The sequence below is a fragment of the Conger conger genome, chromosome 18 (genome assembly GCF_963514075.1).
Source record: "Conger conger chromosome 18, fConCon1.1, whole genome shotgun sequence".
NCBI lineage: Eukaryota > Metazoa > Chordata > Actinopteri > Anguilliformes > Congridae > Conger > Conger conger.
This window is the reverse complement of record NC_083777.1, coordinates 12,070,999-12,091,366: the sequence shown is the minus strand read 5'-3', so window position 1 is coordinate 12,091,366 and position 20,368 is coordinate 12,070,999. Positions and strand designations below refer to the sequence as shown.

The following is a 20,368-nucleotide window of genomic DNA, read 5'->3' as shown; positions in this document are numbered from 1 at the left end:
AAAACCTTCCCGCCACCAGTTAGTTTCATTAAGCCTTCATTCTTTATTGTACCAACAACACTGATCAGTGTGCATATACACAAGTATTATATGTCAATCAGGTTAATAGTATATAATACCATATTATTGCTAGAAAAGTGTATAAATAACGGCCCCTTTCCTGAAGACTCCCTGTAAGGCCAGGTGAGATTCGTCAGGACCGACATCGTGAGCTGGTTTAGCGTGGCGGTCATTGTGGAGACGCATAAGCTTTTACGACACAACAGCCCAGGGCGAGGGACGTGTACATAGCAGCTGAGAGACCATAGCAGCACCTTAAATCTTCAGACTGAACTGAGACACTGACAGATGGAGGTAGACAGACAGACAGACAGACAGACGGGGTCTCTTTCAGTGTTCTGTGAAATCTCCAGTGGAAGTCCACAGTGAAGAGACTCACAGACATGAACACTATCATTTCCCATGCATTGGTCTTCTCTATTAAAATAGTTTATTAGCACTAGGCCATGGGAGTTAAAGACACTGACTTTATCCACAAACAGATGATTATGGATGTCCACACTTTCTGAACTCAAAATTCACAAATTGTAGTGTGCGGTCGAAGGAATCCACCCGTACTTTTGTCTTATAAAACCTGTATGTAAGAAGACCATATGCAGATTGATAGAAAATAATTTAGAAAATAATGAACTGAACCCACTTAGTTCTTGTGACATTTTCATTGACAGAGTGCACATTTATGAAGTGTAACAGTCTCATATGTCCATGATATTACACCAATACTATGGTGCAATGTGCACAGTATTGACTGACTATATATTTTTTAAACACATTATCATGCACTGAATATTGCTTGATGCAGCAGTGAGGGTTGACCTCTGTCCTTTTTTATATATATCTTGTGACTAATGTAATGGAACTATGGAGATTAATGTATTCTCCTCAAACTCAAACTATATTACTCAAACAAATAAGTATCAAAAAGGTGCTACATGCCAGCAACTTTTGGCTGCTTTGCCCATAAATACACAATATATTTAAAAAATCAAGTTAGATCTTTAATCTGCTATATAATTATTTGAAATGTAGTCATATAAAATAAATTATCAGTGTGGTCCATTTGAATAAAAAAAATGGACAATGTACCATAATCCTGATTTAAGGTCAAGATATTCAATAATACACGTTTATAAAGCTCCCACATGATCACATTCACATGAAGGTGAGTAAATACAGTATATAAAAACATTGATAAAATAAATTAATGAAAACATTCTTGGTTCACAGTTGCCATGGTAGCAGTATTTGGCACAGTCTTAACTCACCACTCCTTCTGCTAATTTAGTTTTTTGGTCTTTTCCTTGCCTCACTCTTCCCCTCCCTACAGCGCTCACCTCACGCTTCTCGCCCCAAATGAGAGAGAGGGTGCGAACTCTTTGGTCTGCGGACGCCGGTGCGGTCCGGCCGGTGAGAGAGAGCGTCACGGCCGGTTCACCGGGCTCTCTACCGCGCATCCCGGAGTGCGTTTTGCATTTGCGGTCCTGCCTCCTCTAGAGGGCGCCCTCGCTGTGTGGCGTGTGGTTTGGCTTGCCGTGCGCTAGGCAGTTCAGTAGATTGGCCGTCTCGTCTTGCGAGCCGTCGGGGATCTCCGTCAGAGTCAGCTCGATTTTCGTGTACTCCCCATCAGTGGACTGCGGCGTCTTGTCCATCCGCGAGGCCACGAGAGCGTTCTGGTACTGCTGCCGGGTAACCTGAGGCGGAAAGGTGAGGTTTTTTAGGTCAGGGACGGGCAAGGAGGGCCAAGTCCATTTCTGGATTTCTTGCGAACATTTGCTCTCATTGAAATAATATAATCAACGTCACACAACTTTTCACATGAATCACAGCTGATAACTGTAGTCTCATGCATATATATTTTTTTACTGTGGTCTAAGCAATGATTGAACCACAGTTGGTCGATAGAGATAATTAATTGATTTGCTAATTGACAGCGTAATTGGTGGAAGCAAAAACCTGCCTACAAACGTCTATTCCTGGTGTAAATAAATGTACTTGCTCAACTGACGCTTTGGATTAAAGTGTCAGCTAAATAAAAAACAAAGTAGCCTATCTTTTTTTTCCTTTTCTTTAATTTCTTAATTTCCTCGTAATGCTTAGCAGTATATTAATATCCGTTTGAGCTAGTTCATTTTCATCTTGACCAGGTGTAGGCATATGTTTGGGTCCTTTCTTTCAAGCAAAGATGCATGCTGGTCCGGCGAGACTTATATGCTCATGAACGTGTGTAGCTCAATAAAGGTTAAACAAACAAATTAGTTCATCATTTGAATGCAGCGCCACGCCTCCCCTCTCACCTTGATATAGAGCAGGTCACTGGCCGCCCTGACGGAATAGTCCGGAACGTAGATCTGCAGGAAGGCGTTTAGCTGGTTGTTGCTGCTCCCGAGTGTGGGCGTTATGGCGTCGATCCGGTCGCTACGGTTCAGGGAATCCGAGTGGTTCAATCCGAACGACCGCGGTGGTGATTTATTCTCTGCCCACAAACAAATGGCGCAAAACACGACTTCACCGTCATGGCAACCAACAGGTCAGTCTTTTTAAAGTCATACTGTTAAACTCATGCAAATAACAATTTCCCAAATTAAAATATCATAAAATGGCTTTTATAAAGGAAGCAATATTACTAAATTAATTAATTCAAGTCGAAGTAAAACCAGCAATGACATTATTCCAGTTATTTTGTGTAAGTACAGTTAATTTAGCAATATTCAAAAATGGGAATAACCACAGTGAACAAAAATAAATGTGCAGTTTAACTTTTGACCACACGGTGGTGCCAACAACCAAACGATAAATCAGTGTCTTGCTTTTCCACACCAGTTGGTCAAAGAATGAGAAGCTGTGTGGCTGTTCGCGATTGTCCTCAGTCAGCCAAGACTAGGCCGAAACGTTTCTGAAGAAACCGAGGAGAATGACGAATGATAAAAGTAACTTGTGCAAAGAGAAATATTTATTTTTTAATTAAAGCGAGCTTATGTTTTCCACAACTTAAAGAAAATGTTCAAAGGCTTTCCAAGGGCAGCATTAATGCAGCGATTTAGATGGAATGTATATAATCCCAGTCTCGATATCTGCATAAGGCGGCAAGCCTCAGAACACCCCACGTCGGTATGTGGACACAATGTGATTAGGGCAACACCTTTAGGTAGTTCCAAGGGGCCCAAGCAGGACCATATAATTTGGCGCTAGAAAAATTCTTCAAGTCCTGGCTGCTAATACAACCGATGTGGGCAGGCCAAAGCCATTCCTGTAATATATGAGTTGACAATGATATGGCACGACTCCATCAGCCAGTTGTAACTCATGATATTTCTGGAGTTGAGTCTGGGGGAGGATTGGAGGTTGGGGTTCTCTCAAAGGATCAGTCTTTTACAGCACTGGCACAGTCTTTTGGATGGAGGCAGTTCTGAGCTTGTCTGTGGAAAATTAAAAACGTATCAAGAGGCGTGCTGTAATGCGTGCAATTAACTACTGTACGACTGTCAACTGTGAAGCGTTTGCTCTGCTTTGCACAAAATAAATTTGACAAGAAGGGCATAAGATAACATAGTTGTGAAAGGCAGCTCGGCAACAACGGGGCAGTGTGAAGCAAAGCCAGTGGAGGGTAAGATAGTCAGACAGACAGACAGACAGACAGACAGACAATACCTGGAGATCCTGCAAGCGACTCTGCCCTACTGACGGCAAACGTACGAGAAAGGGAGAGAGGAACTTGGAGGAGAGAAGAGGATGGAGAGATGCAGAGAGGGAGAAAATAAGAGAAGAAACTATCATCAAGATGGAGACGGCAAGCTTGCTTCTAGGCACATCAATAATGAACAAGTCCAGCTTTACTGCTACAGCCTGAAACCATGTTTCAGTAATCAAGTCTTTGAAATGAGCATAAGTGATGAGACTTATAGTGAACTGCATGTTAGACAGGAGGAAATGTGGAAGTTTGAAGATGCACAGACTGAACACTGATCTGTCTGAAACGGGCTACATCCTGTCACATCCACCCTGGATCTGTCTTGGTAAATGGTAAATGGACTGAATTTATATAGCGCTTTTAACCAAAGCGCTTTACAATCGACACCTCTCATTCACCCAATCACACACACTCACACACCAACGGCGATTGGCTGCCATGCAAGGTACCAATCAGCTAGTTGGGAGCAATTGGGTTAGGTGTCTTGCTCAGGGACACTTCAACACACCCAGGGTGGGGGATCGAACCTTCCGACGGTCAGACGACGGGTCTTACCTCCTGAGCTAATGCCCTCCCATGTCCTACCAAGAGTAACACTATTCTGCCAAATATCAAAACTGCAAAAACAAAATGGCTGCAATATGAATCTTTGGTGGATGCTTAGAAAGGCAGAAGTCATATTATTCTATTCATAGATCGGATTAAAGGAAATTACCTAATTTCCAAAAACTCCAAAATCCCAACATCCATAAATATTAATTCCCTCTATGAATAGAATAATATAAACTTCTGCCTTTCGAAGCACCCACCAAAAATTCCATAAAATATTTCAACTGTTCAATGAATAAAATTATTGGGATCTTTTAGAATTTTAAATCTAGTTTGAAGATCTAGTTTTGAACTAATGAGTGTGAAATGAAGGTAAAATAGTGGGAAAATACTTTTAAGTATTAAAGTATAAAAACTATACAAACTTGCCACTTTCAGATGTTGCAATCAGGTGATTTTAAAAATACACTGCTGTGAAATAATAGAATAATATTTATAATGCATTGCAGTGCAGGTCTGTCTCCCTCCGGAGCCCATGCAGGAAACAGCCGGCTCACCTGGAGAGGCCATCAGAGCCAGCATCCCATAGTAGGAAAAAGGTCCGGCTTCAAACCGCATCCCCTCCTTTCCCGCCTCCACCTCCACCTTCCCCTGTGGATGGAGGGACGAGAGAGGAGGATTAGAGGAGCTTTAGTGACAGCAGAACTACTCTCCAAAAAGCCCTCTAAACACCCCTCAGCACAGCGGCTGTGTAACATCAGCCCCAAAATGAAGGACGAGCTTGGCCGATGGCCTGGTCTCTGCCACTGACCTGGAGGAGCAGGATGAAGTAGTCCACGGGCTTGTTGCGGTGGAAAAGGTAGTGTTCCAGAACTTTCTTGTTGTTGTCGTCGTACTTGAGCTCCTGTATGACGCTGGGGTGCTTCAGGAGACGCAGGAGAATCCTCTCTGACATCTGACAGGAGCCGAAGGGCTCCACCTCTGCAAGAGAGCACAGGCGTCAGCCCATGAGCTCCGGAGGGTGTCACCTTAAACTGAAGCCTGGTGAATGTACACAACCGTGACAGGGTGGCAAGCGGCACGCTCTAAATATGCACAACGCTCTCAATGACGGAATTGAGCTGCGTGTTCGGAGTGAAACCTTTGTCTCCCCTTCCACTCTTACCCCCTCCACAGTCGTGTCAGGGGTCAGCTAGCGGTGTTCTACACTTGCCTGTTGCTAGGAAACGCAGAGCAGCCAGCAGCAGCTGTGGTGATACTTTGACCTTCATCTCGTTGTCCGTGGGCTTGAAAGCCGAGAAGTCCTGTTTCCGCTCCCGATGTGTGATCTTCTTTTTGGACTTGTTGTCAGCTGCGAGAATCAGAGAATGTCGATATTGAGAAACTGGAGATTCCTGATTTTAATGAATGTGAGTGAGTGAGTGAGTGAGTGAGTCACAGAAATGGCATCTCAGATGAATCAAGATAAAACCGTGACATCTAATCAACAAACTAGGGTATTTTCACTGAAATACCATATACATATTATGCAGCAAAAGATATTCGTTAAAACCAAAAAAAAAATCCAAATATGAAGTTCCAGGAACCCTCTTCAGGTGAAAACGTTAATATTCAGGAGTGTGTGATGTCATTGTTGGGGACTTACTATACAAGTCAGTCTCGTCCAAGATCTCAGATTTGATGATTTCTTCTATGATGTCCTCCAACGTAACGATGCCCAGAACCTCGTAGAACGGATCCCCTTCCCCTTCATTGTTCACTCTTTGGACGATAGCTAGATGAGATTTACCTGATAAACACAGACAAGAGACATTTCACAGGTGGTCAAGGGAAAATTTTAGGATTTGCCCATGTCATTTGATTAAAGAAATACGCCAACATTTTGGGAAATATACCTATTGTCCTATTTCGCAACTTAGACAAGATGTTCGATTTCATTTCCATTTTTGTGAATTCACTGGCTCAGTTTTCATGTTAGCATAACATGTTAGCTTAGCATAAAGACTGGAAGCCAATAGGCTTCACTACCTCCTTCAAAGTGAAGAAATACACCTTACAGCAACTCTGAAGCTGTCTTATTTACACAAGGTATCATGTTTATTTGAAATGCAAAAAAAGGGAGTAGGTAGTAGCTGTATTTTCAGAAGGTGTGCAAATTGCCTCAGAGTTTATGTATTTCTCCACTCAGAGTTTATGTATTTCTCCACTTTGAAGGAGGCAGGAACAGAAAACCAACAGATAGTGCCAACACACTCATAGAACATCTTTAATGTAGTTTTAGCAAAATACCCATCAAAACAGATTTGTATAGCTCTGCAGTGCTGAAAATAAAGGCTTCATCTTTACCCACTGGTATCACCTTCAGGCAATCAGTTTAGAAGGTAGGATATCTTGCTGAGGACAAGAAAGGAAGTATACAAACAAGGGGCTTTTGGGCTCTGTTTGTCCACTTTCTTTCACAAGAGAGCTTGCTGTCAGCCACAGAAGCTACAAAAATTACTTTCTCATTCTCAATTTGAGTTATTAAAAGGAATTTAATGGAATATGTCAATGGCTTTTGATTGACATATTGCTCATGTCTGGCTTACACTGATGAAAGTCGCTTCAGTTTGATAAAAGTGATGGCCAATGGAATAGTGCTTTCTCGAGGAAATGTTGTCTAGAGCAGAATCCCTGACTAAGTACAAATGTGTACCCACCTGCCTGGCACCTTTGAGATGGCTGATGAATTAAAAATGTTTTCACCTGTTCTCAGGCAAGGCTCTGATCCATCGCACAATTCCCCCACCCGGACCCTCGACCCAGACGAAAATGGATGCCTGGCTAAAACTCGGTCAAAGGTACCTCTTTTGTAAAAGTGTCAAATGGTTACAAATGAGGAAACAAACCTCTTTGTACATCTATAATTGATTTAAGGGGAAAGTATTTGAGCAGGTCACCTTTCCACTTTCCTTTTTTTTCCTCCAAAACAGGAATTTCTTGAATTGAAAGGAAATGCGATCATATGATTTTTACCTACCAGACACAAGACATTTTACACATTTTCGTTAATAAATTAAATAGTATGTGAGCTATCCATATCTTTTTCCCTCACATTTGGAATGGGAAATTAAGTTTTTGAACACTGAAATTGAACACTTCCCGTTCCCATCCCATTTCCTAAATGTTAATGGCAAAATATGAAGCCATTTAGCTTAAATATTTATTTTTGTCCTAACTATATTTTCTGGTGGCAGATTTTACATTTCAAACATAAATACATGAAAAACTGATTTTTTGGTTTAATGTGGGGATTATTTTCCGCAACCCTATACTGTCATCAGAATGGGTAAAATTTTAACTCTTAACTCTTTAACGTACAGCTTCAAGTCATTTAGTCCAAAAATAGGTTAGGAACTACACATGAAAACTAGCTCATTCACTAACTCTGGCACATTTACACTGAAATATTGATTAATGGGCACTGTCCCTGGTAAATAAATGAAATAAAAATGAAACATAAAGCTTTAGTATAACTGCGTGCAACCGTGCAGCATAGAACACAAAGAAAACTATGTTCGGCCTGAGCTTCTGCACTAAATTCTGCACCACAAAGCCCCATTTCTGTAGCTGTCTGCTGGTGTTTGAGTCACTCTAAACCCTAACACTGCCCCTCATTGTGACCAATACAGGAGAGCGTATAGAGCACAGTGAAATCATGCCATGCAGTCACTCCCAAACGCATCTATCATCACAATTTAGACTGCTCGCCTCTGCCACGCAGATAATTCACTCTTATAAGTAGTACTTTAGATAGTCCCTGTCCTTGTAACTTATGTCTGCTCCCTGCGCATGATAAATTTAGCTCTCTGTGCCAAACACGAAGTCCCATTCACACTGTTTAGTGTATTCTCTGAGAGAGAGAAATTATGCCCTACTACTGTGGGACAGACCTCTCGTCCATTCCCAACAAAGACCATTGTTCTGCCCCTTGAAGATGAGCACAACAACTCACCAAACTTCAACTAAATATTTTAATATATATCTGAAACATTAACAGAATATTTCCCACTAATTGAAAAAGTAAAAGTATAACAACATGGATGGCTGCAGGCACAGGGGCAAATCCAATAACAGCTTCAGTAGTACATTGCATTTGCATCCGTGGCAGTAGTAGTAGTAGTAGTAATGCTAACATTATTCTGCCTTGAAAACGTACACTGTCCATGGGATAAATCTAATCAGAATAGTGTCAGTAAATCCCCCAAAAAATGAAAAAAGCCAGGCTTGAGATAACAAAAGTTTGCTTTGTGGCAATAAAGAATTTTGAATATTTTTAGGAGTGGGCTTGTACAAAGTAATACTGATGCTCAACATGTTACTCATGTAAAGCACATTTTGAACTCTTGTTGCACCTTATCGAAGTGTAATAATTTCCAAGTTTTTTTCCAAGGTTTCTGTTAACAGAAGAAACGGCTAAAAAGGATGTTTACAATTTCATAAAATCAAGAGTATTGTGCATTCCTGAAATGGTTGTGTTTTGACTGGTCTTGGACAGTATCACTATATTCTTGGCTCTAGCATTTGGATGAAAGCTGTACTATTGTTGTGCTAAAGAGAGCAGATTGAAGCTGAGGTGATTTGAAGGTTTTGAACTCTTGGCCTTGTGAAATGGCAGCAAACGAAGGAGTGGTAACACTGCAAGAACAAATGAATCTTAATCTTAGTGCTGGGATTTTGAAAGGAGCTCTAAAAAAACTAAAGCAGGGTGTTGCACAATCCCAGCAACTATTGCAAGAATTTGTAGTGACATCACATTAATACTACTACCCTGGGCCAAGAATGCACTACTTTTAAAAGTCTAGAAGATTTTCAATATCAAAAAGAAAAAAATGGTGCCATTTTTGATAATCTCCAAAACCAGTTCACTTGGCTCTATTTGAAAAATAGCAAGAGCAAGCCAATGAACATGCCTGGTTTTTCACAGGAATTCTTAAGAATCCCAATGAATATGATCAAACAACATAACATTTTATATACTCATAGTTGTATCTGTATTAACCATTTTACGATGCCTTTGCTTAAGTGACAAGAGTTCCTTATTGGGGTGGACATCAACTTCTCTGCATTTTGGAAATCCACAGACACAAATCAGGGTAAATTTGATATTCTTTTCTAGCGAAAAGCTCATCCTCTAGCTCGGAAAAGTCAGGGCTGTCTGTCACATCGCTCAGGCTAGCCAAAGTAGGTTCTGTGATATTTTTATGGTAACGTTACCATTGTAACATGATCGTTACAATGTTACATGATTGTGTTACATGATCGCCTGGATGGGTGGCCGTCCATAAAGGTTCAAGGGTTAAGTTTTAGCACCCGTTACCTTCTGGGAAACACAGGCTGGAGAGTCAAGCCTAACACGTCCAATGACGTCACTGAGCGTGTTTGTCTTGAGAAGTTTTGCCCCATGTTTAGGAAAGGCCTACGCTGACGGTGATTTTAAAAATGCCTACACACATAATTTAATCTTTTAATCCAAATAACCTCAACTTAAAAGAGTGTGACAGTGCTCTTTTAAGGGGTTAACGTAATATGACATAACTTTGTATTCATACTGACAGCCACATGAATCCTCCCTGCATAATTTGAGATATCAACATGCAGCATTCACTCATTTGTGTCTTGGGCTTTGCTCTTATGCTACATTAAAACAGCATGGCTACCATGACCATGTATTGAGAGCAACAAAAACGTAAATAAATAAGTAACTTCTCATAAGACATTCATATTCACAGCCACATCACGATTCCAGCCCTAATGTTTGCAAAACCCCAGCATGAATTGTCCTCCAGAATAATTTTACATCAACTTTATTCTTTGGATGCTAGTCAAACAGCTCTCCAAATAAAACTGTGATGTGAAAATCATGCAGTACGCCTGCAAATTGACAGTGTTTGCCCACAATATGCAAATTAGGTCAAAGAGTTGAAAATTGGCACAAAACTGGGTTCACAAACTTGTGTTGTAATGTACAACACATTCAAAAATGGTTCCATTTTTCCATTGTTGTTTCCATTGTTCTATTTGACAGTTTAGCAGTCGGCCATTCTCCAGTGTTGGCTAGTAGTTTCTTTTAGTGATTTCTTTGTAGTTTTCCCCTCAATTTCCTTTTCGTTTTGCAGCAAATCGAAATTCCACTGAGTTGATTGGAGGGCGATTTGATTCACCTGCTCCACAGGGTGTGGGGATTGGCTCTTAATTGATAATTGAGAGCAGCCTGGTGCATTCCCCTGTTGGCCAATCAGGGTGTGACAACGCCCTTCCTTTTGGACTTAAGAGAGGCAGTAACCTGCATGTCTGGTTGATTTTCTGACCCTAATTTCTCTGGCTGTAGTTCTCATGGCAGTAAACTATTTCAAACTACAAACACTGATCCTTTAGGATTTACTCTTTGACACTTATTTGATATAGTTTGCTGACCAATATGGGGTTAGTTTGAGGCTTATGTAGCCCAGTTGTGATACTGGCTGGCTGGGTCGCCAGCCTCTGGGCTAGTAGTGCCATTCATTTTAAAACTTGGTTTGTGTTTATTTATTGCTAATGTAAGCACCTAAACCCCCACATGCATTCTTCTTTTTTGGGGTGAATCAATGCGAGGGGGAACAGGCATTTAAATATTATTATTGGACAGGCATTCACTAGTTATGAATTTTAAAGTGTGCTTCATTCTCCAAGTCCTCGCTGCTTTCTTTTATTTTATGTGGTGAGAACTGGTTCTCAGGCTTCCTGTTCAGCTGAAGTTTGGGTTACTAGTACCACCAACACCCCTCTCAGGCAGATAGTAATACGATTGGACAATTCCACTGCACTCATCTACTTGCCTACCACTTCATTTTATGTAGCGCTTTTCTAGACACTCAAAGCACCTTACAGTAAAACTTGACTTATCCACCACCAATGTGTAGCCTCACCTGGATGATGCAGGGTTGCCATTTTGTGCTAGAATGCTCACTACACTAGAGGGGGAGAACAATGTTTTTTTGCCAATAAAATCAGGGGATGAGTAGGTGTCAGATTGAAAGAGCCAGGTTGGGAATTTAGCCAGGATGCCAGGGAATTCCCCCTACATTCAGTTCTCTTCCTCCCACCTCCGAGCTGTGTCTAAGCATGACCAATGCAGATCCTGGTCATGTGACCACTCTGGAAACTGCACCAGCGGGCTGTGGCTCAGTCCTTTGTAAGACAGCGCAGCTCATTTATAATGCATCACTGAACAGCCAGGTACCCTGCCATTGGCTTATAAACACCACTACATCAGCACAGTGTCACTGTTTACAGCTGCATCTCTGCAATCCATTAGTCTCCCACTCTCATTTTCCAAACCAATCAAATGATTTTTTATTTTTTTTCCCACAACAGAATTCAATAGGTTCAAATGCATATACCAAGTGCTATCACCTGCAGTAGGGGGAGTATGTGTACAAAATTATGTTTCTGGACATGGATATACATACCCTTAAATACAGTCTGCACTTTAGCCTCATATTTATTGTTTTATTTCAAATCCAAGGTCTGGTCAAACAATGTTGAAAAAGGAGCTCAACTGAACTGGTCAACCACCTTCCAAAACCTAGCTTGAGCTGCTTTTCAATGGTGTTAGGACATTCAAACACACAACTACCCAAACAGAATGTGTCAAAATGCCACTACTGAGAACAGGATACAAACACAAAAGGAACTTTGCACTAATACAATGAAACTGGGCACTTGAATTTTGGAGTATTTTATGGACTGATGTGCCTAAATTTATGATTTTCGGAAGAGAAGGCAGTATGTACACTGTCAAAGCAATAAGCTGTTCTTGCATGCAGCCATACTGTGCTACCGGGCCCCTGTCAAACAGCATTGTCACCATGGTGGGTGGAGGTTAACAGAAGGTGGAAAGTCTTCAGACTACCTGTGGCGTGAACAATGTTTCAAGCCACAATTATCTTCAATCCCGATGGATAGCCAATGTTAGCCTGCAAATAAAATTCAGACTTTGGAGAGCAAGTGATCCTGATGACTTTATCTCCTTATCATTTGGTTCTGCCTGGTTTGGATGTGCATGTGACCAGCGCTTGCAGAGATAAACATGACTTCAATGTGAACACGAGCTGACCACATTCACGAGGCAGCCTTTAGCATAAAAGGCTGGGCGATGATAGCCTGGCAGTTGCCATTGTTTAGGTTAGTTGCACCACATTCATTAGCGAAATGCATGTGTGATAAGACTTCTGAGAACCAATGTTTCGGTTTGGCGACAAGCCCACGGATGGTTCTGGCACGCCAGATAGCTTTTTGGCACCCCTGGGGTAAAGCACACTTATGTTGAAATATCCTATCCTTTTTACATGTCTTCTTTTTACAATTGCATATAGAACATATTGCAACAGCAGTTAATCAGTATATGTTCGACCCATAGAGATCCATGTAAAGAGCAGAAAGAGGAAACATTACTGACTACTGCTGAGTTTGATCTCACCCCCTTTAAGTAATAATGATTGTATTTTTGTGACAGACAGCTCTTAATACTTTTATTCACTTATTTGATTTTGTATACTTTTCAGTTTTAATGCATTGTGCTTTTTTCCTCAATGTGAAGCACTTAAAGCTGCTTACATCCATGTAAAAAATGTTCTCTTTAACACAATTAATAGACAATAGCCTAGATTGCACATTTAAATTTGAGTATTGTCTATAACCTCTCTTCAGGATATCATGAAAAACCATTCCCAAAATGTAAGCAGTACATTAAATTCCCCCTTCGTGTGGGTTTTTATTGTTCCTCTGGCCCAGTGAATCCATGCAGGGCCCATTGTTATCTGAAGACATAACAGTGGAGGGAGAGGGGAATACCATGAGGCATCATGGGCAGAACTGAGACGGCCGGTCAGTCAAAACAAAGCCCTGGAGGTAGGCACAACATTAGTGTCCTCTGTAAACTGCAGTACAACCTAAAAATAAACACAACCTGGGAATTACATATCGCCACTCATCTTTCTTTTAAGCAGCTCTAGCTCCAAAAATAAATAAATGGTGAAATAAGAGCTTTGCTTATTACAGTGCTGTGTCACTCCGTTATTGATATTTCTCCCTGAGCTGATTTGAATTTCAGGGTTCAGAGAGGTTCAAAGGTCACCCAATTTATCCACAGATTCTAGTCTGTAGTTGCAGCTCCAGTACATTGTTACATCTGTGTTATGTCTTCTGTTCATGTGAGGACAAAAGCAGCTTGTATTTCTGCTGAAGCATGCAGCATTCACAAAACTTGAATGAATTCCAGGTTCCCTCTCCCTAAAATAAACTGTAAAAATCAATGTTTTCATTCCAAGTCGAAAGTAAGACTTGATATGAGTTACTTCCCCATTCAGAACCATTTGAAAGCAAGTTCACAAAACGACAGACTGGCATGGCCAAAGGATGTTGTGGTAAATGTAACATCTCAAAATCATAAAGAATGTTTCACAATAGGTCCTACTTGGCACCAATGGATGACCATGTGTAGTGCCCTTTGGACACCTGAAGTCTGATCCTCAACTGGAAAACCAAAAGCCTCATGGGACACAAAAAAATATGATACAACAGGAAATATGCATAAATATTTAATAAGAGATGGATAACACTAGCAGAATAGCTTTTAGACTGGGATTTCAAGTGCACTTAAACTTTGTTCACATTTCTCAATGGGCCATTTCCTGCTGGTACAATTTGAGTAATGCGGGCCATTTAAAAAGCAAAGCTTTGACTGGGAGTCCAGGCCACATCATTCTGAACAGCATGGGTTAAATGAAGACTTGCATACGGAACATGTATAATAATTAGCAAAACTGCAGATTCACAGTTTCATTCGAGGTTATGGAAACAAGAAGTTGTTTTTGGAAATTATTAGATTGTAGGTTATTCATGGAATGGGTTTGTTTTGTTCAGGACATAAAAGTCTTACACAGTATATTTAATATGTTTTTGCAATGTGTATATTTTTTAATTTCCAAAAAGAAATGAATAAAGAAAAGGATCAGCAAAAAGCAGAGCTGAGAAATATTGTGCACTCCAATTTCATAACTTAATTTGTTTGTAACCTTTTCATCCACATAATCGCAAAAGGCTTCAGTGCCAGTTACACTCTAGTCATCCGCCTACATGGCATTTCAGTTCAAATGAAAAGACCATGTTTGACCCGTTGTTCGACTACAACCATTTCACGTGACTCTGTTTTAACACATTGGATGTACTTTTCTTTCAACTTTTGTGCTAAAACACAGCCTCCACAACTGCATGGTCCCAGGCACATAATATCTGGTGCGACCGTGAAAGACACTGCTTGTGGAGAGAGATGAAACAAAGAGGCAAAAAAAGCCTTTAAAAAAAAAGAAGCCTTTAAACCGTTGAATCCATTGTCTGAATACACCACATTCCTTCTCCCTCCTACCTGGGTTATGGGGCTTACCGCAGCGACCGCATGAATCACAAACAATACTGGGACAAAATGGCTGACTTTCACTGAGCAGCACAGGCCTGAGGGCACGGGGTCCAGAGATAAGACGTCCATACAGGGAAGGGGAGAGAGATTAAAGATTAAAGGCCGTTTCACATCCTCAAACAAAGGGTCATGACCCCCGCCCCCTGTCCAATGACTGCTTTTCACAAGGTGTCAGATCACTGCCAGCGCAGGTGAGTACATGCAAACAGGCTCTCTGATTAGCAGAACCGCACACATCCCTGTCCTTCACTGGAGATTCCCAAAAGGTAACGACCATTAGGCAGTCAGAAGCTTAAGTGGACTCAATGGGGCCACCAACTTATCTGAGCTTTTGATGGTGCAGATTAGTTATGAATTCAACCCAATGCACATGAGTTGCCAAATGCAACAATGGGCCTCGTCTGAAGGGCTGGTACGAGTGTGGCACATCGGATTCAACAAACACTCCTAACTTCAGAAAACTGTCCTGAATGACCACATGAACGTGAGTGTGTGTGCATGAGAATTGTGAATTAGCATAATAGCCATATAAGGCTTGCTGTGTTTTGAAGATTCATTCATAAAAATGGCATCAAACCCCCCAAGATGTCCATTTTATGGGCGGTACTGAAGGTGAGTCCTCTCAGATAGATAGCCAATGGGAACAAGGGATGTAGCCTACCACATAGTCGGTCCAAAAGCAAACCCAATCATAAACCTGTCGTTGCAAACTTCATCAAAGGAATTTACTCGGCCTTGTTTTAATGTGAAAGTTCAGTTTCTAGATCCATGGTACATTTCAATTTGCTGTTCAGAGTTGACTGGAATTGTATTCATATTTTGTTATTTTCCCACTTCACAAAATCACATTTGTGAGCGAAATCATTTGGAAATGCATCCCATCCCTGAAATATCCCATTTTGAAACAATCAAAAAAGGCACAGCCACCACTTTCTCAGTCTGTAGTGCACCAGCTAAGCTATGCAACCATTTGCACCAACAGCACCTCCAATACAACACACTGGCCAAGGAAGAACGTATTGGATCAACCAGAGGGGGCAGTATTGTGCAGAATCGTCTTCTAAAACCTAAAGTACCCTCCAATCCCTGGTAATGCATAGACAACTTATCTATCACAGATCTGCAGTAATCGCCACAGTAATCACTGGTAAAACTAGGATTCAATTCAGGACCACATGGCCCATAATGCATTGAGACCCTACTGGATAAGATTTTTAGACATTTCTGTTTAATTCAAATGGTCATTTATACTCCAATGGTGGTAATGATTGATCGTGTCCACCATATTTTTTGAGATTATGAAAGACAGGTGATTTCTCATGAAGGATGTGTTCATGCTTGATTAGGCAACAATTAAAACCGCATCGGAGGAATATTTTCATCTAAAAAGTAAAAGGGGAGAGATGAAATGAAAGCCAAGCAAATTAAAAAACTTCCCAATGTTCTTTGTGGCGGAAAATTACTTTTTCCTCTTTCTCGCTCTCTCTCTCTCTGTGCTCAACAAACTCAACAGGAACGTTCAAATTAATTAACAGTGACTTAAAACAGAAAGTCCTTTTGAAGTGAATATGTGCTGTGAGGGGGGGGGGGGGTGAATATGAATATTTGGACCCCCTCCAATCACACTACTGCAGCCCGTTGCTGTTGGCAGGCTGCCATGTGGAACCCAGCCGAGAACAGCAACACACCGTACAACCGCTACAATTACTGCCAGCCCAAGAAAAGCCTTATTACAGTACAGCTCACGCTCAAAATTGACATCTCAGTGAAAGATGTATTCAATATGCACTGTTTGTTTAAACTAATATTTGACTTCGCATTGTTCAGATGTGGTGTAATTGCAGTCCTTCCCTGTCGGTGAGAAAGACGCCAAAATTTCTTCATTTTGAAACTCTCTGGAGAATGCCAAAGAAGCAACACTCATAAAAAAGGATTTTATTGCGCTAAAAACAAGTTTCAGCTATGTCAGTGACCTTTGCCAGAAAAGCTGATATGATACCCTTTCCTGTCATACTACGGTCTGGGATATTATACTATTCTAGTTAAAACTCTTAAAACTAGTGCTGGGACATCCAGCTCCGAATTCCAAGCATTTTGTTCCAGTCCTATTAATTGTATATTCAAAGTTTAGTCATTCAGTCATTTCAGTGAAGATTAACATTGATCTGTGTGAAACAACCCTTCCAGTGCTGCCAGTTATTACTGTTATTATTATTGTACTATATATTTTCCAAACAACAGATTAGGACAAGTTGACTTCCTCACTGGACCAAGGCCATTGCCATTCAAATTTACAAAGGGAAATGCTTCAAAGTCAGAATGATGTTGTGCCATGGTTGATTGTTGATACTCGGTCTGTGGACCAGTACTGCGCCCCAATAATTACAGTTAGTCATAAAGGAATGCATGACGTTATTGACTTTACAATGTGTGTCCCTGACACTTTCAGAATTGCCGGTCCAGAGGCTGAACAACTTTGGGAACCACAGGTGTAGTGGATCCATGTAAACACAATGTGTGTGCAGAGGTGGAAGGTCCAGGGGACAAAGTCCTGCCCATATTTTTCCACCAATTAACTCAGCCTGCTGACTTCACTAATTAGTTATACCTCCTACACTGAAGAATTGTGCCAATTAACAAATCCAGGTGTTCGGAACAAAATACTGGGGAGGACTTTCTGAACCTCGATTTTTCCATCTACTGTATGTGTGTGTGAGAGGGAGATATGGGGGAGGTTTCTTATCAAAACAACTGCATGCCAATTGCAAAATATTCATTCAAACTGTCAAACAAAGTTGAACATTATGTAGGCCATTTTGGTCTTAATGATCAACCGTAAGGCTACAACATGTTTCTGTGACGAAGGGGAAAAAGACAAACTGAACACAGATTGATTTGAAATCCAGCTCTTTAAATAACATGGATATGTCTGTCGACCAATTATCTGCATTCATAAAGATAGCGTGTGGCTAATCATAACTCGAGTTTAGTTATGACCACGCGGCGCAAATGTTTTCTTTATTCACATTAGGCTACAGTACAAACAGGATCGAAGGGAATCCTGTATATTGAATCACTAAAACGTTGAGAGTACTGTGGCACGCATACACAAGAGCTGCCAATTTTAATTGTGTAGTGGACGGCGTGTCATGACATTTTGAGTAGCCGATACACATCATGGACGCTGGTAGACAGCCGAGTAAGACGACGGCCTATGTATATTAAAAAAAAATCATTTATAATAAAATCCCAAAGTGTAGGCTATGCTCCATATGCGACACATTCTCTGAGAACGTTTCTTGGTGAGCTAGGAATCAGCGTAGAAATATTGTCATCATATACATAGAAATACATGTATCAATCGCCAATCATTGTACGCATGTGCAGTCGTAAAGTCGCTATTAAAGTAGATTTCACAAAATCCGTCCGGCTAACAAGCTAATTTTCAAACGTATCTGCAGTGACAGCATGGTTACTGTAAACATATTTTAAATGCATAAATCCTCAAAGCATGCTTATGACTAAATTAATATAATTGTTGGTATATAAAGTGTGAATCTCAGCGCGTTTTATACATTGTAGAGCTACATCGACGCGGTTCCATACAGTTACTACAATACCACGTGCTCTCCACTGCAGCATTATGAGTCCAATAATATACCATAGGTCTCGCATTAACATGATTACATCCAGCTATATTATGACAGAACGGTGGTTTAACTACATGCTTATACATTGCTACGCATCCACGCAAAGTGGGGACGTTTTGATACTTTTTTTGTGGGGGACGATGCTTGTTCAGACAAACAGCGCAGCACTTTGGAGTGTCAGCAAGCTACTGAACGAATCAGGCTGATAAATTCTGCACACACGGAAAGTTGACTGCGCATACCTTTTTTAAATTCCTCTAGCATGGCATCCAGCTTGGTGTCATTGAATACAAAATGCAAGGGATGGCTGTAGAACCTAGTGATGGTTTTTAGAGGCGTGCAGTCATCTGGATCCACGAATGCCAAGTCTTTCACAAACAGCAGATCCACAATGTTGGACCGATCCCCTTCAAAGACAGGGATGCGCGTGTACCCGCTCTCCATAATTTCCGACATGGTGCCAAAGTCCAGAATAGCATCCCCGGTGATCATGAAACAATCTCTCAGCGGCGTCATCACATCATCCACGGTCTTCGTACGGAGCTCCAAGGCTCCCTGGATGATGTTCAGCTCCTCTTTAACTATATCGTTATAGGGGTCCGTCACTCTCAGCATCTCCAAGAGCTTTTCTCTGTTGTACACCGTTCCGATCTCCTGTCCCAAGACATGGTCTAACAGTTTGCTCACTGGGTATGAAGCTGGGAATGTCATTAGCATGAAAAACTTGGTCAGGAATATGGTGTTGGCACCAACCGCAAGACCATGCCGTGAACATATAGCCTGAGGCACGATTTCACCGAATATCACTATTCCAATAGTTGACACCACGACCGCAATCAACCCAGAACCTGCGATATCATCCAACAAAATGGTCAAGGTAGTGTTGACTAACACATTCCCCAAAAGTAGCGAGCAGAGTAGGTAATTCCCCTGACTCCGCACGGGCTCGATCTTTTTCGCATAATTCTTCTCCTTCTCTGTGCCGCAGTTTTGAACAATCCGGAGCTCCATCGGATCCAGTGCCATTAAACCCAGGTTCAATCCGCTAAACATGCCAGACAAGCACAGCAGCATCGCGATGAAAATCACCTGCAACCAGAAGGGAAGCAAGAACTTCTTCTCCTCCACAACAATGACTTTGGTGTCCTGGCCATCGTGGTAGACCCAAGTGTTTTCCGTCCACGGATCGTGCAGGCCAGCCAGAGCAGGCGTTGAGGTGGCAACGCAGAGGTAGTAGGCTTTACTCCTTTCGGTTTTTCTCAGGGGCTTGACGTCGATTTCAACAACACCCGATGTCTTTCTGTTTACGACAATATTTGGCAGAATAATTATGTCTGAGGTTCTAATGCCACACGGATGAAAGTTAGTGATGTGCTCTTTGCTCTCGTTGTCCCCGAATGAACTGTCAATGTTGCCAAACAGTCTTGTGCGCTCATGCTCCGTGAATGCAATTTTGGACCATGTCTCGTTGTTAATGTTTTGCCCATAGACCCTCAACTTGACACGAGACCTCTCGCTGACCCGCAGGAACCCCCTGTCCATAAAGGAAACGTCGTCAGTATCTTCCAGTCTGAGACCAATAATGACCGTCTCTTCTGCACTTTCTCTCGCACTTGTCAAGCTTACCAAACAGCCACTGACAGTTAAGAACACCAATGCGAGGGCTCGAACCCGGCTAAGTGCCGCCATCTTTGGAGTGGGCACTGCAGCCGACCACCCTGCCATGTTAGTAATGGGCAACTTATTTGAATGGAAAAGGTTACTAAAAGTCAGAGCCAATCGTAGTCCACCTTCATCTTTGATAAGGGTATCCTTGGTTCGAGCATTGGACCTGTTTTGCAGCCACTACGCTCCTGTAACCCAGACTGCTGAAACCCCACCGTAGGCACTGTATTAACTCATGCTTCTCCAGATATTTGAAGA

The 20,368-nt window shown here is 41.5% G+C and overlaps 1 protein-coding gene across 4 annotated transcripts; it reads right to left on the bottom strand.

Moving 5' to 3' along the window:
• Window positions 1-23: 23 nt before the first annotated feature.
• cnnm2a (cyclin and CBS domain divalent metal cation transport mediator 2a) lies at window positions 24-20,368 on the bottom strand. Of its 4 annotated transcripts, none has more exons than XM_061227886.1 (8): window positions 18,688-20,368; window positions 5,943-6,086; window positions 5,511-5,648; window positions 5,109-5,278; window positions 4,855-4,948; window positions 3,709-3,771; window positions 2,355-2,533; window positions 24-1,751 (listed from the first exon to the last, which is right to left on the bottom strand). In XM_061227886.1, the coding sequence occupies exons 1-8, from the start codon at window positions 20,168-20,170 to the stop codon at window positions 1,551-1,553; spliced, it is 2,472 nt and encodes an 823-aa protein (XP_061083870.1). In that variant the 5' UTR covers window positions 20,171-20,368; the 3' UTR covers window positions 24-1,550. The 4 variants fall into 4 exon arrangements, 3 of the variants coding, with proteins under 3 accessions (XP_061083870.1, XP_061083871.1, XP_061083872.1); XR_009706366.1 differs by lacking the exon at window positions 24-1,751 and adding an exon at window positions 3,200-3,476 and having other exon boundaries at window positions 2,397-2,533; XM_061227887.1 differs by lacking the exon at window positions 24-1,751 and having other exon boundaries at window positions 2,391-3,476.